Raw genomic sequence first — 26,586 nt, 5'->3', positions numbered from 1 at the left:
AACAATAGCCAAAACAAGGGCAGATTTGACCTCTTTGACAAGTTGAAAATAAAATCGGTAAACAAACTGTTCACAGTGATCATGTGAAAGTAAGTGCATTGTACAACTGTACAGCAATTAAAGCCAACTGAAAGAACATCAATACTCTATTTCACACTGTTGAATAAATTAGCAGGCTACATATGCTTTACAGACTTGCTTAAACTCAATAATATATTAACTGAATTAGTGCAAACATAGGGGCCCATTATGGGGTTACACAATCCTTAAAACTGTAAACTTCAAAAGAGGTTCAATTTGTGCAGCACAAAGAGCTTCAAAGAACTTTGTAACTGCCAGGTGAAATGCAAAAAAACAATCAAAAGTGCACAAAATTTTAACAGCTTTAGTCCTTAGTGAAAACATAGCCCTCCGTCAGTTCAATAAATGAGGCCAAAAGACTCATAAGCTAGGGCTGGGTGATATAGAAGAAAATCTTATCACAAATTTTTCATATCCATCGATAGATATTGCAATATAATCAAATCAGCCGATGTCCTGGCTGTGCACGTCACGTTACGTCTCGTGGAGCAGGTTTAAAGGGGACATAGCATGCAAATTCCACTTTGTTAGTGCTTCTACAGATTAATGTGGGTATCTGGCATGTCTACCAACCCAAAAACTCTGGGGAAAAAACACTCGCGCGTTTTGTTATAGTTCCTCTAAGTCAGAAACGTCATGCTTGAGCGACTCGATTGCGCTTCCTGGGTTTTGTGTCGTAACAAGGAACTGGAAGTCTCCCTACATGGTCTTGGCCCCCGTCCCCCCACACTCGCTACGCCGTGTTTACACTGGATGCTGCGAGGCAGCGCAGCGCCGTTCCCAAGCACGCAGCCGGGCTGTTCACACGGGACGAGCATTTCTCCGCTGGTCAGCCCGCGATTCACTCACATGTGGCATTTGTCTGGATCGTTGGGACTGGGAGGCTGCAGCAGCCTGCCTCGGGAGCGACCGCTCGCTCTCCCGTGCGTGAGCTGGAATTTGTGTCAGCGCCACACAGCCAGCAGTGTGGAAGACTTCCGCAGTGTTCAGCGCTACTGTAACCCCCGAACCCCGACATTCAACGGGTACAACAACAAGCGGAGAAAGCAGAATCGCGGGCTGACCTTATATATACAGTCTATGGGGCTGACCAGCGCGGAGAAATGCTCGTCCCGTGTGAACAGCCAGGCGGCTGCGTGCTTGAGAACGGCGCTGCGCTGCCTCGCAGCGGTCTTCCACACTGCCAGCTGTGTGGAAGACCTCCGCAGTGTTCAGCTCTACTGTACGCCGGGTTACAGTAGTTACGCCGGGGTACACCGGACGCGGAAGCACCGCTGCGAGGCAGCGCAGCGCCGTTCTCAAGCACGCAGCCGCCTGGCTGTTCACACGGGACGAGCATTTCTCCGCGCTGGTCAGCCCCATAGACTGTATATATAAGGTCAGCCCGCGATTCTGCTTTCTCCGCTTGTTGTTGTACCCGTTGAATGTCGGGGTTCGGGGGTAAATGATGGTCTTCATAGCCCCCCACCCCTCTCTTTCTCTCTCTGTCTGTCTGCTTGTGTGCTTGTAGTGGATGGGCAGAGGGGGACATTTAATTATGTGATTGGGAAAATTAAAACTCCAGGACAACAGAAGGGGAATACAAAGTATGGGATGCATATTTGATAATTTATATCATATAAAATATGTAATTTATATCGTTTAAAATCATGGGGGAGAGGGGGGAGGGGGGAGCTGGCTCATTAGCATTTAAAGGAACAGGCACTCAAAACAGGTCACTCTGTGGAGGGCTGTTTTATACAGGGTAAAAAGGGTGCTGTTTTATATGATCCTTGTGGTATTTTGACCAAAGTATGTTACAGACATTTCATTAAGACCCCAAGGAACCATATCAACTTGTGGTAAAATGGGCATGCTATGTCCCCTTTAAGCGTTTGTCTCATACTCTAGAGCGAATCAAACAAACAAAGTAAACGTCAGTACTGTTCGTGTCCTAATAACTTGTGATCAGTGATGGTGTTTATTCTTAAAGTGTAAAGTGAGCACAGGTCAGCGGGAGTGAGGAGGAAGCAGACTCCGACAGGAGACTGATACATACAGGACGACCGGATCTTTAATGTGCGTCTGTCCTGATCCTGAAGTAGCGGTGGTTATAATTATTTAGGCGTGGACAACGGCTAAGACAATCAACGTAACGGAAAACATGAATCGATTATGTCCCATCATAAGCCTATATTCTATTAGTCAAGTATGAGGTAGATTTTTTTGTATGAAAATGAGCATCTCTGCCTTTTTGCATTCAATGTGATTTCTCTTCTAGCCTATGACATGGGAGACAGTGCTGAACACCCGTTTACTGTCAACACTTGTGCTGAGATACTTGCGTGCTACATGGGCAAGAGCAGGGAAGTGGGCCTAGTTTGCTTTTGGTTTTGGGGTGAGAGAGGAGAACGAAACAGCGATGTGAGCCATGCCACACACCAATATTGTTTTCTAATTGATTTAAGGTAATTTGACTAAGTTCCTACAATGTTCAAAAACCGAAGGAAAGCGAGATTGATAGTTGATTACACTGTGGTGGATATAATAGTATATCGTTCCATCAATGATTCCCTACAATCTACATTTGTCTAAATCACCTTCTGCCTTATTGTTTGATTTTCCATACAGTAAATGTTTCTTTGGTCATGGTGGAGTAACTTTCTTGTATGATATCTATATATTCTTTAAGCCTAATCAACAGCCAGCTTTTTTTTACTCTTTTTAAATAACTTCACTATGACTTTGTTGAAATATTTTTTGGAGATTTCGCATCGTAAGACTGGCAGCAATTTTAACTAGAACGTTTATAACAAAGTTAAGCAGACAACATAATCAGCACCGGTTCCGACACAGTTTCATTCAGAGACCCAGTGCCTAAGAAAATAACCTGGAGAAGAGGCCTCACAGCAGCTGCCACTGGCAGAACTACCTGATGAGCAACTGAACTTGTCTCAAGGAGAACCCTGCTGGCCCGGATGTGAGGTTACCAGCCAAAGAACCATGGTGGTTAAGAGTCTCAAGAGGTCTAAGCAACATCGGTCTGTATGGACATGGCATCCTCAAGCTGCAGATCTCAAGTCTTGTAGAGGAGTTAAAATTCACCAAGACAAGACCAGAGATCACCCTCTGAGTCCGAAGACACATCTATATGACCATCATTGACAACAGGACGGAAATGGACACCAAGAGAAGAAACCCAACAGACAAAAGTAACACTCCAGCATGCTGACATTGTAGGCCACGTTCAGCAGGGAAGAGAATAGGAGGTTTGGGCATAGGTCTGAGTAGACCCCCACATCCTCGCTGGTTGTAAAATAAGTCCCTCCCAAGGTAGGTATACATGGAGACGCAAACAGGTACTCAAATGCCTTGCAGCAACAAGTGAAACAAAGCGAACTGCTATTAATGTCTTGCCATCCAAAACATTGCGCGCAGTTCAAAGGACAACATTTGTCTGCGAGAGGGAATAGGGACAGAGGGGGCCTCCTCCACTGACCAGGCGTGGTCAGTTGTAGCAAGCTCGAGCCAGGGAGATGATGGTGGATGTGGGCCAGCGGCTTACAGTCCCATCACATATTGTCATTACCACCCTAAAACAAGACCTGATACTCTAGTCCAACACCCTGCTTTCTCTTCTACTTCGTAGAATCCCTGGGAGGATTGTGTTGATGAAGCGAATGAGACATGGCATTTGAGTCAGAGCAACGTGGTTGGAAAGCAATAGCTTGCTCTGTGGTGGTTAGGTGCAACATCCACCATCAGGTAGCTCAAAGATGTGGGGATCCATGCACAAGCCCTGCACCAGACCATAAAAGAAACATTGCACACTGCAGAACGCTTCAGCCAATGGCTCTGGATCAGGAGGAAAGATACCAACTGTGCCCCAAGATGCTAGGGACATTAAACCAGGTCTGACCAACCTATGGTGGGCCTCTTGTAATTAAAAGTCTGAAACACCTGACGCTAAGGTACACAACTGAAGACATGACCCTAACATCAAATCCGCTGTTGGTCACTAACATCTTATAACATCAACTGGTAGTAGGCATTAATTAGTGCAGTAGAACATACAAGGGATATTCAGTGTTTAGTTTAAAAAGACATGGAGGTAATGTCTAATCTACTGAGGGGGAAACATGGCATAGTAGACCATACAAGCAAGTAGCCAGTCAAATTTACCTTTAGGCTCAGCGTATCCTCAAGTTTGGCCTGTATCGTTGATTACAAGGCCAAAACAATTGATGACGCTAACATCCGCTGGCGGCCACTAACACCTGCTAACATCTATTGTTGGTTGGTAACTTAAATTTTGCAGAAGACCTTCAAAAGTACAAGGGATATTCACCATCTAGTCCTATATTCTAAAATAGAGATCCATTCAAACGAGAATTCATGATTTGAGGATGATTATAAATTAAATAGTATAATTTTTTTCTGATAGGAGCTGGTGCCCCTTATTCATAACGAGTGCAAATTAATCTTAACGCTGCAACCACTTTTACCTTTTTGCTGTACAGTGGGTTGCTGAGGTTTCCCTTTGACTTGCAGAAGAGTGGTACAGGGGCTACAGTGTTGCTCTGAAAGGTAATGAAGTCAGACGCCAACCATGCGGCAGTCATCAATTTCTTTTGTGAGGTTTTAGCGCTCAGATGTGTGGATGGCTTTTTAACATCCTAAGGAGGGAACCAATTATTTCAGGTACTTCAGTCACTTCAACCCATCTGAACCATTTAACATCATCACATACTCACATTTCCAAGTTTTTTCTTCTTGGCACAAGTTTCCTCTTCTGCATTGATCATTGCAACCTCCCGTGCAGTCGCCACCAGCTGATCAGTCTCAAACTCAAACACCACAGGGATCTTCCTCTTCTTCTTTTTGGTCAGTTTCCTTTTGGAGAAAATTGCTTCAGTTTCTTTCAGGGGAAGCTCTGAATCCAGACTACCAACCATCTGCAGTTGGGTTTCATCTTTGAGCTGCATTGTCGCCATCTTAGGAGTGTCTTTCTTTTTTGCTAATGTGGTGAGCAGTTTCTGTTCAATTTTCTGCTTGCCCTTTTTCTTTCTTTCAATTGGCACTGAAGTGGTATGTTGAGTAGCTTCAGATGCAAGTTGAGGTTTGTCCTCTACCTCAACCTGTGCATTAACCTTGAGGATCTTTTTCTTACTCTTTGCAGCAGTTGTAGCATCACTTGGCTCTTTGAATTTGGTTTTGGCTTCTGAGCTCCCATTGTGAATCTGTGATTCACCCTCAGGTTTGAATTCAGCCTTCATGCCCATCCTCTTCTTGGTAGGGAATCCAGCATCAGTCTGCAGTGTTGTCATTTTTGTCACAGTTTCTTCTGCTGCTGTTTCACAACTTACTGATGTGATCTCTGTCTCTGCACTGACCTGTGACAGAGTCTTAATCCCATCTGTTTGCTCCTGAGCTTTTAGACTCTTCTTTTTATTCCTCTTTCCTGAGACGGAAGCATCTGCTTGAGAGGACATTTCTGGCTCTGTTGTGGGAAAGGTCTCTTTATCCTCGACTGCCACTATCCCAGGTTTGGACTCAGAAGTGTCCCTTTTCTTCTTCTTCGAAAAGCTTTCAGTTTGGTCCTTGTCGTTAGTGCAGGACCGTGGTTGTGCAGCCTCTTCTGTAACTGTAACGGAGGGCTGCTTGTTTACCTCAGAGATGAGCAGAGTTTCTGATTGATCCTGTGCAGTAGTTGCCTCTGTGACTTTTGCAGTCAAGATGTGGATTTTCACCTCTGCTTCCTTTTCTAAATCTTCTGCTTGTGCGCACTGTGGAATTCCTTCAGCTTCTTCAATCTCTTTAATTGGAGTTTGAGATTGATCCATGGTCTGTCCCTGTTTTGACCGCTCTGTATTTTCCTCACTTTGAACACTTCCTCCCTGTTCCGCTTTCTTCTTCTTCCCTTTTTTCTTTTTCCCGCCATCATTATTGGTTTGGTCTACTCTTTCACTGTCATGTTTTACCAAGTCCTTGTTTTGCTTGCCTAGTGTGGATGCCTCCTTTTTCTTCCCTGAAATTGCAAGAGAGATGGATCAATTACTCTTCACACACTGAAGCAGCATCTGTCATCCACAAAATATTTATTTAATCGAGAAACTTATATGTAGTTCAAAATGTAGCCAAGTGTTGACTGAGTCTTGGGTTACAATTTACTGAGCTTTGAGAGCTTATTTGTGTCTAGTTTATAAATATGTTTGAATGGTTTGGCCCCTCCTTCATTAAGTGACTGTCTATACTCGCTCAGTAAATTCTAGTCGACCTTCAAGATTATCCTCTGTACAAGATTGTGATACATTTCGCTTAACTGCATTTGGGAAATCCGCATTTTCTTCTGTAAACGCCGAAAATCAGTGGAACACTGCCTGCCAATTTGAAGAGTTGCAGCTCTATACTGTAGTTTTAAAAACAAGAGTATCGAAAGCTGCTGAGCTATGTTCTCACTGACCTGATATGTATGACCACATGAATTTCCCCTTGTGGGATAATAAAGTTTACCTTGACCTTTGTATAGTCTGGCGCTATGTTGCTGTGCATTCCTTTTAATCTTACCTGCCAAGCGACTGCAGATATAAACTAGTTTAAAGCTATAATCTGGTGCAATGCATCAAATGGCTTCATTTGTTTTTAACTGTACATGGTTCTTTTCAAATAAAATAAATAAATAAAAAGACGGGTTCCAGATGTGTGAATTGTTTACCACATTTAAGATTCTTTCAGTGATTCAGCAAGTCTGGTGTTGTGCTCAGTGACTGCTGTTTCCACATATGGATATTTATTGGAGAAAATGTAGCACTGCAGGAGTGTAAGAATGGGGACATCATGATAATAAGCGACATTATATTAAACATCAATAAATGCATCAAGGAACGATGTGCATGAACCAACTTGAAAAATGTTGTGCATTTGATGATAATTATTAATGTTAAGATAAATTTTTAATTAAAGTTATTTTTAATTCTTATTGAAGAGAAAGAATGCCATTCATGTTAACATTTTATCACTGATACACTGGTAAGTATTTCTCACATTGAGTACAAACGTAATATCTGTCTCAGTGAAAAGACTCAAACATCATTCCACAAACCCTCATTGAAAACTGTAATTAGATGGACTGAGCTCAATTTTATGCAAATGACTACTGGAATATTGAAAAAAATACTCCCCTGTCTTAACATCCCCAAAATCTTTTTCAGCAGTAAACTCAAGGCAAAGATGTATCTCCCTTTCCAACTGCTTCCATATGGAAACTGAAGCATACTTTCTGTTCTCCACAATCAAACAGAGGAAAAGATTTCACCAACATTTACACTGAACAAACAAACGCAACACTTTTGTTTTCGCTCCCATTTTTCATGACCTCCCTAGTGGCCGCCTGTTGCAGCAGCTCTTGCTCACTCCGTGCATTTTTTTTCTCTCCAACTTTGTCCTATTTGGTTCTTTTCTACTCTTTCGTTTGTTTTTATTCTACTGACATTAGTGCACCATGGACAACAAATGCATCACGCTTGGGGTGTTCATTCTCCTGTTTTTCACAATTTCAACCATGTCTGGAGATCCTGTGTGGAGCCATGGCCCTATTGTTTACAGTAGGGATCAGCTGGTAGCGCTCTGTAACACAGCGCTGCTGCCCGAGGAGACACCATACGCCTCCCGCGATAGCTGCTTATGTTCCCCCCCCCTCTGCTAACGCTGATGCAGCCTGTGATGTCCTGCACTCTGTGGTGAGCAGGCTGCAGACACAGCACCCACAGGCTCTCCTCCTCAACTCTGGGTACTTTAATCATGCCTCTCTATTCTCCACTCTGCCCACCTTCACCCAGTACGTCACATGCCACACCAGAGACAATAAAACACTGGACCTTTTCAATGCCAACACCAAGTTTGTACACACCTGCCTGTGTACAAACCTCTGGTGCACAGGCAACCAGCTGTGACCCGCACAGTGAAGAGGTGGTCCGACGAGACGGATGAGGCTCTGAGGGACTATTTTGAATCAACTGTGTGGGAAGAACTCTGCGAGGGTCATGGGGAGGATATCGACATACTCACTACCTGCATCACGGATTACATCCCTTTCTGTGTGGAGAACACTGTACCCAACAAGCCATGGATTAATCTGGACATAAAGGCCCTCCTCAAGGAGAGAAAGAGGGCTTTTAGGTCAGGAGGCAAGGAGATGAGTGCTGTTCAGAAGGAGCTGAGGAGGAGGATCAGGGAGAGTAAGAACAGCTACAGGAGGAAGATGGAGGACCAGCTGCAGCAGAACAACATCAGCGGTGTCTGTAGAGGCCTGAAAACCATTTCTGGCCACAAGAAAGCTGAGTCCCAGGCTGCAGGGGGACCAGAAGTGGGCAAATTACCTGAACACATTCTTCAACAGGTTTGATCAGGCACCCAAAGACTCCACACCCAAAGGACCTCAGCAGCTACAGGCCGGTGGCACTAACATCCCACCTGATGAAGACCCTGGAGCACAAGGCTTGATTGACATCAGTGCCGGAGCTGGCCGTGTGGACGCTCAGTAGCTTCTGCCTGATCCTGTCGCGCAGACTGACAAAACATGCAGAGGACGTTCAACAAAACATCATTCCAGAGCGTAGGATGCAGCTGACTGAAGGCAACAGGTCACTTTGGATATGTGGACAGATGATTTCCGTAAAATAGGTATCTTTGCGTCACTCTGCATGACGTTAACAAGTGGGAGCTGACTGAGCGAGTGCTTTGCACTTCAGAGTGTGACAGTGCATTACGCAAAAAGGCCGGTAACCTCAGATCAGCTAAAACACAAGCACTGCGTAAATACAAACTTTGAGTTCTTCTCCAGACTAGTCTATGTGCCTGACACAGGTGCAAACATAGTGGTGGCCCTACGCTCTATTACTAGGCTTAGTTGCGTCGCACACGTTCTGAAAACAGTGCATCATACGACGCTTGGGAAGCCCCCAGAAGATGATGTCTTTGGCAAGGAAGTATCTGCCCTTATCGACTCTGCCAAGTTGCTCGTGACTTTCTTTAAGCAGACCAACCTACAGAATCACCTAAAAAATAGAACAAACAAACACTGAAAGCATCCGTGGAGACACGCTGGAACTCGCTACATCCAATGCTTGACTCTATCAGCAGCCAGTGAGGACATTCGTGCAGTCACCTGCAACAATCAGCCAATGACAGCTTGACAACGTCTTGACTGAAAAGTTTGAGCTGCATCTCCTTGAAAAGCCTCAAGGTGCTTCGAGACCAGTGAGGTTATGAGTGTTTACAGTGAAGCAAGACGTCTTGTTGAAGGTATTACATTATACTGTATAATATAGCCCATTAACCTCTTAGCGATCCGACGGCCCGTGACTGTTAAGCGTCAAACGATGTTATTCACAAAAATGCTTCGCAGAGCTAGGTACTGATCCAACATATCTTTGGAAAGCTAAGATTCTTGTGATTCGATTGATGCAAACCATTTCAAGATACGATCACCACAGCAGGTACAATCAACGCCTCAGTCAGACCACCAACAAAAAAAAAAACAATAACAAAATCGAGGTCACTCACCTAAGAAGCCTCATCGTAATCCACAGATCGATAACATTCCAACAAAAACGGTCTTGTTACATTGCCAAAGGTCCAGACGATCCAATCCAGTAACATATTTAGTCCAAAACACGTTATTACATCAAAGAATACCCACAGACTGCTGTTGCATCATTTCAAACTAGCCAGCAGCTATGTGTAACCTTTGATGTATTTTCCCTCGTAACTCCCGTTTGCATGTAAACACAGCCGATATCTTGATTTCAAAATGGAGGCTGCACTCTGAACTTTAGATTGACAGCTTACTTGGCCCAATAGGAGCTGGCATGTCTTGTCCACAGCCTACAATAGCCAACGAGAGACCTCGTTGAAGGACAGTGCCTGCCTCTCTTCTGTCGTGTAGAGACTGAGCCAATTGCAACCGATTGTTCTGATGACAGGCGCTTCGTATAGCCAATGAAATTTCGAACACGCAGATATGCCGCTTCAGGGGGTAAATTTAAAGCCACAGCGAGGAAATCACTGCGTAAAGGCCCATGGTTACCAAGGGCCTTTGGAGTCTCCAAATGGCCTTTTTTGGAAAACGCCTAGACATACCCTTAGAAAAACATGTGTAAAATATTCATTTTATGTGGTATTGTTATCAAATTTGAACTTGGGCTAGGTAAGGCTTCATGCTGTGGTCCCATTGTGTTTTCCAGCTCATAAGTCCCAGCTAGAGTCATCTGCAGGCATCTGTTTACCAAAGAATATTCAGGCGGAAATAAAAACCTTCTACTTCAGTGTGTTCCAACTTCTATTACTCAACCATGCATGTACTCCAAATGGTTCAAGAACAGCTTTCAATTTACTTTGAGTATGCCTTAGACAGGCGTTTCAGGCAAATTTCACCGGAATGTTAAGAGGTTAATAATAACATTTGTCAGTCTCGTAAATTAAGTGCCAAATCAGTAGTTTCAGCAATGCAATTGATGCCTTATCGGAATGACTTATTAAAAGTGCCATTAATTGGCCAAATTTTATTAAATTGGTCTATTTCTTTCCTGCAGTGTGCATACTCGTGAGTTTGTGCTTTGTGCTCTAAACTATAACCCGTTATGTTTCCGCCCTCCTCTCGTTCTATACTCTTATTTTAAAACCCAACTTTCCTCTTAAGTTAGCATTGATCTTTCGTTTTGTTTTTACTATTCTCAAGAACTCAAAGTGAAACTTGGAAGCATCCTGCAATGTACCACGGGCCCGAGCGTACCACCAGAGAAGAGACCCCGTCCTCTTTCAACAGGTGATTACTTAACCTGACGTGGAAGACTCTAGTGATGAAAGTTTCCTGCCGCCGCATGAGATGGAAACCTACATTGAATTCAAAACACCCAGGGAGGATCCTTTGGATGTTTTGTGTTGGTTGAACGAGCACTCTACAATGTTTCCTGACCTGGCAGGGATCGCATGGAATATGCTCGTCATCCCGGCTTCGATCACAGCCAGCGAAAGAAACGTTTCCTCAGCTGGATTTGTGATTCAAGAATGCAGAACCCATCTTAAACCAGGGACTGTTGACGATATTCTGTTTTTGCACAGCAACCTCAGGCTCAAGGGAAATGACACGTCAGCATTAGAATACTGAATAGAAACAAAGTTGTTTATTGATTCTTCCACATTGGCTGCTTTTAATTATAATTTTTAATTGACTGTTTAGACTGTGTTTAATCACTGGTGAGTCGCTGGTCACGTATCAATGAGTCAGGGCGGGTCCAAATTTTTGTTGGAGGTAACGGGTCAGTTCTGCTCGAGCTTTGTGTATGCGGGTGGGTTTGCAAAACTGGACCCATGCAGGACTCTGATATTGAGCATAAAAGCAAGTGCATGTAGCTCAGGTCACAGATGCATCAATGATATATTATTCTCAAGACTATGGTCACATTCTCAAAACTATGATCAGATGCTTTCTTGCATATTCAATATTTTCTTGCTTAATGATGACACGGTATAGATAATGGATGGAGTTTTACACTTTTGTAAATTGGACAAATCTGCCAACCCGAGTTGCCTTTACTTTTCTTAGCTGCTGGGGTCCCCTTCTGATCCTCATCCATAGGACGACATCCTCTCTTCATCCTCTTCCTGCTGCCAAACATTTCATCATCCTCATCAGTAGAGACCTCTTCTGGATACACATCCTGAGGAAAGATGCCTGAGGAAAGATTCCAGATTTAAATAAGGTTAAAAAAAAATTATGATTATTCCGTTTTCATATAAATTCTTAATAAATATTACAAATACAAACTCAACTTTTTGGTATTGGAATAATAAAATTTGTTAAGTCCACTAGATGGAGCTTAATGCTTAGAGTCTGTTGAGGTCAGCATAAAAAATGTCTATGACTCTCATAACAAACTTACGCGAGAAAGAACGCGTCGACGAAATTTAGGGATCTTTCAGATACAACATGATGACACCACTGTGCTCTGTTTTTGTCCGCACAAATCACACAAATCATATTGGATCGCCACTAAAGTATTGTGATAGTATCAAATACAATTAGAAATGTATCGTCCCAGCCCTAATATTTACAATCTGTAAGACATTTCTCTGTACATGGTTCTTTTTTTCCTTATTCTTCACACCACTAGTTCTTTACCAACAGGATTCACTTTTGTATTAAAACTTTGTCTCTCAACAAGAAAACCTGTCAATCAGTGTCAGTGGACCTGAAGAAACACCAGCAGCAGCGTTACAAGATGATCACCATCATCTTTTATTTTTCCATTTATTTAGCAAAAAAATAATTTTCCATTCAATTATAAGCTGGTTATTAGGGTTTAGCTGATGACTGTGTGAAGAGTATCTAAAAATGTATCCGAGTATTGAAAAATGCATGTCACCAATTGTAAAAAGCTAAAATAAGAATTAAGGTGTGATCACCAGCTCCTACCTTCACCGAGGTCCTGCAGTCTGAGATTGAACACATGATGAGAGAGAAACAGGATACATTAGTTTAGATTGAGGTGATCAGTCATTAATATATTACAACATTACATGATTTAGCCCATGGAGAAAGAAAATCTATAACTTTCTTAGGCTGCATTAGTTGGAGAAAAGGTTCATCAATGGAGGGGCGAAGCAGCACTTGCAATTGCTTCATTCTGGTGATGTGATAATTCAGCTTTGAGAACTCAAGACTTCTTCCAGCTTCACTTTGATCTATAAATACTAACCTTCATACAACTGCTCAAAATTAAGGGAACCCCTTAAATCACATCAGATCTTGATGAACGCATTATTCAATTTGAAAATCTTTACTGATAATTTCTATTTTCTAACTATAATTTGTTGTAAACAAAATGATCAAATCAAAAGGGTGATCCAACTTGCGTGACTTTTATCACAGCAACTCGTGTTACTGAGTACTGTGTATGGCCCCAATGTGCCTGTATGCACACCGGACAACGTCCGGGCATGCTCCTGATGAGTTGGCGGATGATGTCCTGGGGGATCTCCTCCCAGACCTGGATCAGGGCATCAGTGAGCTCATGCACAGTCTGTGGCGGTACTTGGCGTTGTTGGATGCACCGATACATAATGTCCCATAGGTGATTAATTGGATTTAGGTCAGGGGAACAAGAGGGCCAGTCAATGGCATCAATGCATTCGTCATCAAGGAACTACCTAGACACTCTGGCCACATTAGGCCGGGCATTGTCCTGCCTCAGGAGGAACCCAGGGCCCACTGCACCAGCGTAAGGTCTTGCAATCTCTGAGGATTTCATCCCGGTACCTAACAGCAGTCAAGGTACCGTTGGCTATGCCATGGAGGTCTGTGCGACACTCCAAGGATATGCCTCCCCAGACCATCACTGACCAACCGCCAAACCGGTCATGCTGGATAATGTTACAGGCAGCATAACGTTCACCACAGCTTCTCCAGACTCTTTCATGCCCGTCACATGTGCTCAGTGTGAACCAGCTCTCATCTGTGAAGAGAACGGGGAGACAATGGCGGACCTGACAATTCTGGTGTTCTCTGGCAAAGACCAATTGAGATGCACGTTGCTGGGCTGTGAACACAGGTCCCACTAGAGGTCGTGGGGCCCTCATGCCACCCTCATGGAGTCTGTTTCTGACAGTTTGGTCAGAAACATGCACACCTGTAGCCTGCTGGAGGTCATTTTGTAGGGCTCTGGCAGTGCACCTTCTGTTCCTCCTCACACAAAAAAGCAGATACCGGTCCTGCTGCTGGGTTGATGCCCTTCTACGGCCCTCTCCAGCTCTCCTTCTCCTGGTGTCTCCTCCAAGCTCTTGAGATTGTGCTCGGAGACAAAGCAAACTTTCTTGCGACCGCATGTATGGACGTGCCTTCCTGGAGGAGCTGGACAACCTGATCGGGCTGCAGATACCGCTTCATGCTACCAGTAGTGACAAGGACACTAGCATAACTCAAAACTAAATAAGAATTAGTCAGGAAGGATAAAGCGAGAGCAGCTGTCTGGGGCCAGCACTTGCATAACCATTCCTTTTTGGGGGTTGCTGCACCTGTTGTCACTTTAATTTTCCCCAAAGCAGGTGAAACTGATTCATTATCACTTGTGCTTCCTAAATGGACAGATTGAAGTACCTGAAATTTAACAGACTTGCTGTTATACTGTGATGATTAAGTGTTCCCTTAATTTTTTTGAGCAGTGTATAAAACACAAAACTTCTGCTGCAAACACATTTGACTTTAACTTTTGTTTTTAAGGCCGTTCAGCCTTATTTGCTCTGTGCAGGTTGGTTTTCTCCATCAGTATTTGCAGTGTGGTGTTTCACACCAAGAATGGTTGTGAAATACCACACATACCCTGTGATTTGCAGAATCCAATATTACAGGACTTTGCTATAGATCAGGGTCAGAAAAAATAAGTTTTGCATTAATGTCACAGACAAACTGTATCCAGTAATAGCTAAAGTTTGAAATTACTTAACAGTTTAAAAAGGAAAGAGTAGATAGATCAGTATTCACACTAATAAACCAAAACTATAAATTAAATTAATCACATCTTAGATCACAAAGGCAAATATATATCCCGAGGAGAAATGTGGTTGTTTAGATTCCTGCTAAAATTCACAGTAGAAAAAACTTCAGTAATGTTGTGTTTAATGGCTTTACAGTGTTGATGATACTCCCTCATAGCAGTTGAATATTAACACATACAATCACACTGTAATGTGTGGGCCTCTACTTACACTTTTATGATTTTGTAGAGTCTCTGTCTGTTCTGGCTCGGTGTGCTGCTCCGGCTGGCTAACTCGAACAGCTTTTCTGCCAGCGCCGTATAGTCAAACTACATAACAGTTAATCAACATCCCATCACATATATACACAATCTGAGTCAAACAAAATGATGAATACAAATTTAACATTTGTTCTACAATAGAAAGAAACTATTGCGATCAAAAAGACAGAAAATCTGACCATGGGAATCAACTCTCATTCAGTTGAAAGGCTTTAAAGCTATTTCCTAAAACCTTTTCGTGTAAAACTAATACTTTGCGTTACTGCAAGCGATCTGAAGGAACATGCAATCAGTTTTCAAGTGGATTTTGTTTGTGGGTTATCATAGGGCTGGGCGATAAAACGATAGAGATAATTATCGCGATATAACTTTTCCTTGATAGAAATATAAGACATGGTTGATATAACATAGATGGAACCCATTCCATCCATGCCTTGACAGACAACACAAAATAATATATAATGAGAATAGCGCCGCATAAATCATGTGGCTGGAATAGAGATACAGCCACATTAGTTTAGGTTGACACACACAGCATCAAGTGTAGGAGAAGCAGCAACACGCGTGCTAATGTTTGGGCTCCTGCATAGAGGTGGACAACTCTGCATCGATGCAGTGACTTAAGATAATCGATTCATGTATTCGGCTAAATTCATTGTTTTAGCGGGTTTCCAACGCTGAATAATTATAACCGCCTGTGATGGAGCTGCTCCGTCACTGACCGCCAGCAGTCCACGCACTCACACACAGACAAACATTTTCACGCTTCCTGTTTCAGTGCCTAGTTCATCATTATTTAACCGTCATTTACTCTATTTAGCTGTGGGGCGAACGAGGGTGCACACTCGTCAGCTCCGCATTTTGGTCACACACACACGCACGCACCAGCGGTTTGGGGACACTGCTCATTCGTCTCGCTGTCAGTGTAGAAGTTCAAGGGATTAAACAGGGGCATAACTTCCTGTCAGTTTAAATAATTTCCTGTTGTGTTTTTTTTCCAATGATAATTAGTTAGAGTTGTACTGTTTATAGGTGATACCTTTTTTTTCACAAAAGTCATTTGATTTGTTTAAAGAGGATATATTTTGTGACATGTAAAGACGTCATTGTAACCTGTTATTTGTTTCCAAGCACTGGTTTTGCCGATAATATTGTTCGAATTAAGCCGTGCAGTGGCACTGATTTGATTTAGATGGCTATATATATCGCTATCAAGTGATTGAAGATTTTGTTTCCATATCACCCAGCCCTAGGTTATCACCTCGCAGAGACTTGTAACTGGGGATTCTTCAGCTTTATATTTTCAAAAAGGCTAATTAACATTATGTCATAGAACCAATAGAAGATAGTTTTCACTTGGTGTGTTGAAGGACAATATGATACCTCAGTTTCCCAATTGAAGTCTTACTATGCTTTAAAAATCTTAACTCACGTTAGCTTTTTAAACAGTTTGATATTGAAATGGACAAAAAAGGAAAAAAGAAAGAATTGGGTCTTGAAAAGAGGAGGAAGCTTTACCTGTAGAACTGGTCCGATGTCACCATCACATGGCAGCTCTGTGTCTGAGTCTTCTGAGTAAAGAAGCTCATCATCCTCCTCTTGATTTGATTTACTACCTGTGAACAAAGATACAAGATTTCAGATAAGAATTATCCATTTGTTCATATTTTTTGTACATTTATTTCTGAACACAATTTAGTTTTTCCATGGCACTTGTCAACCTCAAGTTTTCCATATACTATACTTATATTAACATAACTGCTATAATTTAGTAAAAAAATATATATATATATGTACCGTTGATTTTCATCCTTGTCCATTTCTTGCAGAGTGGTTTGCTTATTTTTCCTTTTATTTGGTCTTTGTCATCCCCTTCAGAAGCCTGTCCCGAGTCAGAATCCTCAGCTGCGTTCACCTCCTGCATCAATTCTTCAATGGCGAAGGGAGCCTGGTCAATAATAGAGCTGAAGATGCTATTGCAGATGGCTCTGAAAAGAGTCCGACTGGTGAGAAAGCAATCAAAAGAAAAGATGACAGACTCAGTGGATGAAGTATTCAGGCAAGCTGTAGTGTCAGCAGTATCAAAACCAGAGTCTCCGCTATGCACATATTGCAGTGGTGGCGGTGGTGGCATTACCACCACTGCTTCAGGATTTAGGCAGAAGCGAATTTGGCCCTGTGTGCCTGTACCGTGCCAAAGTATCCTGCCAGAGTGTCCTTCCTCCCCAAGCCCCTACTGGCCTGTTCTGACATTGCACTTTAACGATACAATCAACACGAACCACACGTTTTCGGTCGTGTCCGGTACTGAAGGATTGACTTTGTGTTAGTTTGTATCGTGCTATAATTTATGAGGCACGTATTTTCCCATTAAAAAGGATCAGTGTGTAAAATTTAGGTGAAAGTGATCTATTGGCAGAAATTGAATATAAAATAATCCTGTTGTCACTAGTGTGTAATCATCTAAATTGTACGAATTGTTGTTTCCCTGACCCTAGAATTGGCCCTTTATTACATTACATTTAGCTGATGCTTTTATCCAAAGCGACTTACAATAAGTGCATTCAACCATGAGGGTACAAACCCAGAACAACAAGAAAGTACAATTTTCTTTATATTTACATCTGGAGCGGGTCCTCTCTACGGTGGACACCATGTTTTTTACAGTAGCCCAGACTGGACAAATTAAACACCTTTTGAGTTTTTATGACAACAGAAGGCTACCACAGGTTCTCTTTCATGTTTGGAAGGTGAGGGTGAGGGTTATTCAGCTGCAATAGGTAACTTCACTAGATGTCACTGAATTCTACACACTGTACCTTTAAAACACAAAAAGTCCAACATTTTGTGCACCAGCCTGCCACACAACATGAGACGAGCACAATGAGCACATCAGGGTTTAAGTGACCGGACCGATCCACAATCCGACACCATTGATTAATAACTAAAATGTAATTGTCAGTTTGCGTCTGAAGAGCGAGAGAGACAATCAGACACAAACATACAGGAGAGAAATTCTTCCGGTAGAAGTTAACTTCATTGTTGCAGAAGAAGCGATGCCCTGCTTATCCAAGAACACATACATACACATCATTTCACAAGGTTATCACAATGATCAGCTTGACGTGCGAGTGATTAGAAAAGGAGCAAATTGCTTGACCGATGCAGAGAAACGCACCAGGGCCATCCCGATACAGTAAAGGGTAAAATTAGTTTTAGAGAGAATCAGGGGGAAAAAGGATGAACCCCCCTGCTAAAAACATCCTATAGGAAAAACAGAAAATTCATGACACACATGCGTTTAAAAAAAAAAAAAAAAAAAAAAGACTTTCAAATGCAAATCCAAAAAGGTTTACCCATAGGTGTTTTGTAAAACACTCAAAGAAATGTGTCAAGTTTTTAAGATTGTTTCAACCATCCCAAGCACTACACCTGCTCTAATATCAAACATATATCAAATAAATTCTACCTACTAGTGCCATTCTAAACCAGTTTGTTTGGCTTGTGGTAAGAGTTCTCAGAATTATTCCTTTTCATTAGTGAGTGCTCCTCAAACATTTCTATATATACACACTTTTATTTGTTTATGTGCTGGATGTTGTGTGCAGGGGGAAGTTATAAAACTTAGTGTTTATCATAGTTAGTATATCTGTGATGAAGCTTTTATAGTACATTTTTTTCATTTAATGAAAGTTCTCTTTATTGCTGTTTACATGTGATTTACATGCAAGTTTGAATTATTGACTATACTGTTTTTTCATACATACATGTTGGCTATTTCAGAGGTCTGTTGAGCAACCAACACAATCTTCAGACCCAAGTTCGCAACTTTTCAAAATAAAAGCTCATTGCAGCAACAAAACCAATGTTAGTCTTTTAGTTAGAAGACATCCTTTTGTATGTGTTCACCTCATTTCAGAGGACTGCTTCCTGAATAGATCCTAGTTTACTGCTGGCTTTTCCAAACTTTTGTTAACGATGATCCAGTTCCAACTTAGGCCGAACTGGACATCTGTGTAAGAGTATGCTTTATTAGCTGTGGGTTTGTTAGGCTTGAAACAGACAAGGTGACTAGTATAGAGAGCAGAGTTGTTTGATGTAGCTTTCTTGCTAACATTACTGTGGAGTGTTTGCACACTTCTAATAGCTGTGGTGCCACTTTACCCTAAAACTGTGTAGAAATATGGTGATTGAGAATCAGATTCTTGAACATAGACTGAGTGACCATGTTAGCCTGTCTGGTATTGTTTTTAAATTGGTTCACCTCATACCTTTGCAATCAAAATCTTTGTGTAATTATAGATAACCACTCCTCCCCACACTGAGGTTACACAACAAATTAGCTACAGTTGATTCAGAACTCTACAGCACGAGTGCTAAGGAGAACTAAAAGGAGAGTACACATCATGCCTACTAGTCCCTACACTGGTTGCCTGTTCATTTTTATATTCATTTTTAAATCCTTTAATAAGTTTAAAAATCCCTACATGGCCTTGCACCAGACTGTCAGAGATGCTTTTGGTTTAAGAACCAGGGAGGCCCCTCAGGTCCTCTGGTTCTTCTTTTAGCAGTTCCCCAAATCATAACAAAAACATTTGGTGATGCTGAGTTCAGCCATTACCCTCCAAGACAATGGTAAAACCTTCCAGAGGATCTGAGAGCAGCTGAAAATGTAGATATTTTTAAACGTAGATTTAAAACCAATCTTTTCAACCTGGCTTTCATGTAGTGTTAAATAATTTGTATGTTTTATGTTTTAGAATTTACACTGGATTTATTTATTATATATTTAGTTATTCTGTTATTTTATAATCCATTTCTTATTATTACTTTCTTTTATTAACATTTTATTGTTCTATTTACTTTGTAATCTTTTACAATGTATGCATTGTCTCTGAACTTAATCCTTTTTAAACATTTTGTCAATCGCTTGTAAAGCACTTTGAACTGCAATTGATTTGTTTGAAAGGTTCTATAAAAATATCATTTTGATAGATTTTTTATAATGGAATCCTTTTATTTGTAATATTATTCAAGGTTCAGAGGCACTTTGCAGAGTGGGGAACATCCTGAAAATGAATAGAGTCCTCAAGGGTGTAGAGAAGCTGAGCTATCACCATCAAACAACCTCCTCGCTGGAGGGGTCCCACAGCCCGATTCTATGCTTCACACCAAAGAATGTAGTTATCCTTTCATGGGAATATTGTGCAGGTAATATACTTTATGTATTTTATACTACTTATAAGTAAATAGTTACTCTACCATCTTATAACAAAGTCACTGATTGGCAGATAATAAATCTACTAACATAATTAACTTGTGTCGCTATTCTATTATTGTAGGTTGCTGACATGCATTACAATGAAAATGCAGACTACAAGCAAGCTACAACATCCACAGGACAACCAGTCTACAGAGTTGTGTTCCACAAGTAGACAAACAGACCCTGCAGACAGTAAGTTGTACACGTTTTATTGCTGCTTTAATGTTTTAATTACTTTTACATACATGAAAACTAATTCAAATAAATGATTTGGAGCCTTACATCAAGTTAACAGTAAACAATGGTGGACTCAAGAAAACAAGAGATTTTTAAAATTAAATATTTTACAGATTACTTGAGTGAATGAGGCTGGTGTTTGTCCCCATCCCCATGAATCTGGTATCCCAATGTGACAGACCCTCAAAGGAGGAAGTGGTTGCTCGCCACAAGTCGTGCTTCAGTCAAGAGTCAGTTGGAAGCTACCATACTGGCCAGTTGTTTCAGGAAACTCCTGGCTTATCCGGAGGACAACCCATGACAGATCGAGAAATTATTTGAGTTGCAAATAATAACTTGCCTTCTATTGTTTTTGTATATACATGTCTGCATGTTCCTACATTTGCAAAAATAAATACATTAAAGGAAAATTCTAAATTCTCATTTCTTCATTCGCTGTACTCATCCAGTGGTAAAATTCAAAAGCTGTTTATATTTTATGCAGTTGTATCTCAATACATAATATTCAGAGAAGATTCTATTGATGCCAGGTTGGAGAAAACCACTTGTTACAGCAGCAGATAGTGAGACCGAGGTAGACGAGAATAAAAAAGGTGACACCTTTTTTATTTTATTTATAAAAAAGGTGACACCTTTTTTATTCTAATAATATACACCTTTAACTTTTGAAATATTGTCTGTAGAGAAATTTGCTTTCTCATTGTGGGAAACTGTTTCTCTATAATTTTACGGTCTCAACCCGACTGTTAATTGCCTTGAGATAATGTAGGCGCTGTACAAATAAAATTGAAACATACATCTGTACGTCATATGTAAAAAGGCAGGTATGGTGTACAAAATGAATGAGTATAAAAGAGTTTGTGCTATATGTCTTTGTTTGGTTTATTGGGGGTTAAGTGTTGGGCATTGCCTACAACCTCATGATACGTATCATGATACAGAGGCCAAGATATGATACGTATCACGATACACGTTGCTTTTGAATAATGACCATGTCCTGCACAGAATTTACTACAACAGCTGTTTTTTATTATTCAATATAACAAAAGGCAAAGCCTTAAGGATCGCACTACTCAAAACACTTAAAATTCTGGCCATCAAAGATCTTAAAAGTAAAATAAAATAATTATCTGCCTAATCCCGATTAAAAAAAGAAAAAAAAAAAGGCGATGCACAGAAAGGATCTGTCGCTCACATATCTCTTGCCAAGATCCCCAGATACGGTGTTTTTAATGTCCCTCGGAAGTGCCGAGTCTGTTGCTTGGACATGAGCGTAGTTGCACAGCTGGGCATGCAGCGGTGCTATAACAGACAGCGTAGGGGTCTTTTCTTCTGACATTACGAGTGTTGCAACTTTTAGCGGCTTCAGGGCTTTAGCCTCATCTTCAGCACAGGCCAGCTCATTGCGGGCTGCTGCTCTAAGAAGCGCTCCAACATATCACAGGCGCTGTTCCATCTCGTAGCTACATCTGTCATGAGCTTGTGCTCGGGGAGATTAAGTAGCTTCTGATTTTCATTCAGAGCATGGCTTGCAATTGTGCTTTTCCTAAAAAAAAGCCACGATGCTGCGAGTTCTTCCCAGTTGACGGGAAACAGTGGGCGTCTTGAGTGCACGTTGAGGGGCCAAATTCAGACTGCGGGCAAAGCATTTCACGTGCAATAACTCCGCCAGTTTTTCACTGTTTCCTTCCATGTTTGTTTTGAATTGAGACATGAGCTGTTTTTGCTTATGCTGCCACCTATTGGCATTATTGTGCACTGCACCATAGGTGATGTTTCGTTTTCAAGACTGCCGTCACAGCATTTGATGCCGTATCGATACAGCATTAGCAAGGAGGACGTCACGATATATATTGCCATATCGATTTTTTGAGCACAGCCCTAGTAAGTGTAAGGCATAGGGTAGCGATATATACACTGCTAGGAAAAAGAGAAAATTAAGGGAACACTCATAGTATCGTCCTAGTATAACACCAAGTCAGTTAAACTTCAGGGATATCAATCTGTCCATTTAGGGAAGCACAAGTGATTTTGAATGAATTTCCCCTGCTATGGTGCAAATAAAAGTGACAACAGGTGCAATGGAGAGGCAAACGCAAGACAACAGGAGAACTGTCAAAGCCCAACAAAATGACCTGCAGCAGGCTATTGGTGTGAATGTTTCTGACAAAACTGTCAGAAACAGACTGCATGAGGGTGGCATGAAGGTCGGACGTCCTCTAGTGGGACCTGTGCTTACAGCCCAGCGGAGTTAAATTGGCATTCGCCAGAGAACACCAAAATGGGCAGGTCTGCCATTTATCGACCCGTTCTCTAAACAGATGAGCAGGTTCACACTCAGCACATGTGACAGGTGTGAAAGAGTCTGGAGACACCGTGGTGAACGTTATGCTGCCTGAACATCATCCAGCATGATCAGGGTCAGTGATGGTCTGGGGAGGCATATCCTTGGAGGGTTGCACAGACCTCATGCCCAGACATTGTCCCGAGTCCATACAGGCACGCGGAGGCCATACAGTTGCCATGATGACTTTCAAGTTGGATCAGTCTGATTTAAATGTTTTACTCTTTGGTGTGGTTTTGAATCCAGCACTCAATGGGTTGGGATTTTGGTTTCCCTTGTTACGTAATTCTGTTCAACAAATTATTCAATGTACATCAGTAAAGATTTTCAACTTGAATAATTTGTTCATCAAGATCTGATTTTTGATACATGTGTTAACTTAATTTTATGAGCAGTGTATATAGACCACATATACTTTTATACACCATAAAGGGCTATGTGCTTATATACACTTGCACCAAACATAAGACCTCAATGGACAAAATATTAATGTTGAAAATCTATACTGACATTTGTGTTATTCATTGACAACCAAAATAACGTAAGGAGGGTCAATGGAAATCAAAATCATTAACTCCTTGAGGACTGGATTCAAAATCACACCAAAATCAAAGTCTCACAGGCAGATCAAACTTGTGTGAATTTTCCTCACAAAACTTGTAAGTAGTATGTATGAAAAGGCTCCTGGACAGTCTGTGGTGGCAACAGATACACGATACATAATGTCCCAGAGGTTCTCAATCGGATTCAGGCCTGGGGAACATGAGGACCAGTCAATAGCATCAAATTCTTCATCATCCAGGAACTGCCTACACACTCTGGTCACATAAGGCCAGGCATTGTCCTGCACCAAGAAGAACCCAGGGCCCACTGCACAAGCATAAGGTCAGACTGTCATAACGTTGCAGGGATAAAATCCTCAGTGATAGTGAGGTCTGTGCGACCCTCCAAGGATATGCCTCTCCAGACCATCACTGACCCACCGCCGAACCAGTCATGCTGGATGATGTTACAGGCAGCATTACGTTCGCCACGGAATTTCCAGACTCTTTCATGTCTATCACAAGTGCTCAGTGAGAACCTGCTCTCATCTGTGAAGAGAACGGGGAGCCAATGGCGGACCTGCCAATTCCAGTGTTGTCTAGCGAACAACTGGACTACCTGTGCAACCTGATTGAGCTGCAGGTAGCATCTCATGCTACCAGTAGTGACTTCTTAAACTAGAAAAGAATGTCAGGAAGGATAAGGAGAGCAATTGTCTGTGGCCACCACATGCAAAACCATTCCCTTTTTGGAGATGGTCTTGCTTTTGCTTCTCTATTCCACCTGTTGTCACTTTCATTTGCACCAAAGCAAATTAAATTGATTCACAATCACTTGTGCTGCCTAAATGGACATTTATATGGCTGAAGTTTAACTGACTTGGTGTTATATTGTGACGATACTATGAGTGTTCCCTTAATTTTTGTGTAGATAATAGCACATAGCCTTTATATTCATTTTGTTTATCGTACCGGCCTATATATTTATGACAGTCTAATACAGTATGTATGATGTATACGTTTATTTCAATATCTCCCGATACTAATGCATAAATATAGTAAACATCCTCGTAGTAGTTAGTTACTTACCACTCTGAAACATCCTGCTCCAGTCTTGGTTGTATTTCAGGACTACTGGCTCCTCTGTCGCACTCAAACTGGTACGATTTGAAATTCGCTCGACAGCTCAGCCAGCACCGATCTATAACCGACCTCCACATATGCTTAATGGGAACATTAAGCATAATAAACACTACCGAAACACAGTTTAACAGTCATGAGACTGGACGTGCCTGCCAATCAGGGCAGACTGGGCACGAGCTGAAGCTGGCATTTGAGGGGTTGCAGCTGGTGCAGCAGTAATACAGCATGTCTGCTTTAAAATGATCTGATGGAGATTGTACCACCACCACTGCTGTAGTTTGACTGAGGATGTAGAAGAAGACAGCTTCAACTCTGTCCACAAAGTGACCGTTAAGGCATGACCTCCACACACACACACAGCTATAGAGCGCTGGTCGTCTGTTTATTCCCATTTTTACTAACATTGAAAGCATCTCATGTCCAAATTGCACCAAACTCTGCACTGCAAGATAATGGGTTTGCAAGACATGCTTTCTACATACAAACAGAAAGACAGACATACGTTGGAGAAATTAGTAGGGAGATACAAAAACCTAAAACCTTTAGGCCCTGCTCAGCCCTGGTATCTAGAACTGTGTTGATATCCAATCACGATTGGACAAGGTTAGGTACTGACTCGCAGAAACACATAACTCACGTCGATTTGTTTGAAATGACGGCCACAATATCAACACTGTTTACTTCATAATGATTGATACGGTTCTTAAAAGGAATAAAATCTTTCTTCATAGCTGCGCAGTCATTAATCTGGCTCATCCTGGCTCGCTTTCTTCCTCTTTTTTGCACTGAATCACATACACACCGACACACGCACTCTCACACAGTATCAACGGACACGTGTAAACTCAGACTAGGTAAAAACAACTTTTTGGTTTGGCTCGAGTCGGTTGGAAGTGCACAACGCAAATGATACACAGGAACAGCGAATTACTGACGGAGCCTGTGATAACTGTTATAAAACTAACGTAAACATGTATGTAAAGACCCAAAATGAACACTGTAAGCAGACGTCTTGATGACTATCTGGTTTCCACTGTACCAGGTTTGAACAGGGTCTTACTTAGGATACAGCTTCCATCTAACCTGTTCTACATAGCAGTTACCATTTTATTCTTAGTTGGTAATTATGGGCGGCTGTGGCTGAGGGGTAGAGCGGTCATCCTCCAACCAGAGGGTTGGTAGTTCGATCCCAGTCTTACCCATCTGCATGCTGAAGTGTCCTTTGGCAAGATGCTGAACCCCAAATTGCCCCTCATAGAAAACAAGTGCTGCTAATAGATGCACTGTATGAATGTGTGTGAATGGGTGATGGGCAAACTAATATAAAGTGCTTTGAGTGGTCATCAAGACTAGAAAAGCACTGTATAAATACAAACCATTTACCATTTAATTACTTATGTGTATATAAGTGACTGCATTAAAACAAAAAAAGTCAGAGGAGATGTGGACTTACTCTTTGGTTTTGGCAGCTGTTTTGCAGAACGGCTCAATGAACATCAAGTTCTGATTAGCAGTGAGCTGTAAAAAAAAAAGACCACATCAGGATAATTGAAGCATTAATGCATTTCTTTACAATGGCATGCAGCAACAACTTGCTATTAATTGATTGGTGATATAATATAACAACAATTTTTAAAGTTATTGGTTATATGTTATTGTATTTAGTAAGTAGGTAGTAAATTGAGTACTTCTTTCCCACTACAGATGCAGCTAACAAAACACTCTTCGGACCTCTGAAAACAGGATTTTAAAAGCTCAGGACTTATTAACATTTGTCCGCGAGGGGGAACAGGGAAAAAGAGGGCCTCCTCCACTGACAGGAGTGGTCAGTTGGAGCAAGCCCGAGAGTGGGAAATGTTGATGGACATGGACCAGCGGCTTACAGTCCCATCACATACTGTCACTACCACCCTGAGACCAGACCTGATACTCGGGTCAAACACCCTGCACGTCGTCTACTTCGAAGAGTTGACGTCCTCCCAGTACCCTGGGAGGACGCTGTTGATTAAGCAAATGACGAAAAGGCTGCAGTATGCAGACATGGCATTTGAGGCAGAGCAACGTGGCTGGAAAGCAATAGTTTTCCCTGTGGAGGTTGGCTGCAGGGGTTTCCTTGCAACATCCTCCATCAGGTTGACACCTGCTTACATCTACTGGAAGTTGGAAACTTAAATTCTGCAGAAG

At 41.8% G+C, this 26,586-nt stretch overlaps 1 protein-coding gene across 5 annotated transcripts in view; it reads right to left on the bottom strand.

The window, feature by feature from the left end:
- Window positions 1–26,586, bottom strand: part of LOC117754496 (ribosomal RNA processing protein 1 homolog B-like) — a 36,504-nt gene that overhangs the window by 4,844 nt on the left and 5,074 nt on the right. For 2 of the 5 annotated variants that reach the window (XM_034573369.1, XM_034573368.1), the window contains exons 7-14: window positions 25,856–25,920; window positions 16,671–16,876; window positions 16,392–16,489; window positions 14,824–14,921; window positions 12,536–12,555; window positions 11,657–11,794; window positions 4,815–6,088; window positions 4,566–4,736 (exon numbers count right to left, since the gene is read on the bottom strand). In XM_034573369.1, coding sequence (XP_034429260.1) covers window positions 4,566–4,736; window positions 4,815–6,088; window positions 11,657–11,794; window positions 12,536–12,555; window positions 14,824–14,921; window positions 16,392–16,489; window positions 16,671–16,876; window positions 25,856–25,920 — 2,070 coding nt within the window. The remainder of the gene's footprint in view (window positions 1–4,565; window positions 4,737–4,814; window positions 6,089–11,656; window positions 11,795–12,535; window positions 12,556–14,823; window positions 14,922–16,391; window positions 16,490–16,670; window positions 16,877–25,855; window positions 25,921–26,586) is intronic. The other 3 variants (XM_034573371.1, XM_034573372.1, XM_034573370.1) reach the window with 2 other exon arrangements.

This window comes from Hippoglossus hippoglossus, chromosome 21 (assembly GCF_009819705.1).
Source record: "Hippoglossus hippoglossus isolate fHipHip1 chromosome 21, fHipHip1.pri, whole genome shotgun sequence".
NCBI lineage: Eukaryota > Metazoa > Chordata > Actinopteri > Pleuronectiformes > Pleuronectidae > Hippoglossus > Hippoglossus hippoglossus.
This window is presented reverse-complemented; position numbering and strand designations above follow the sequence as displayed.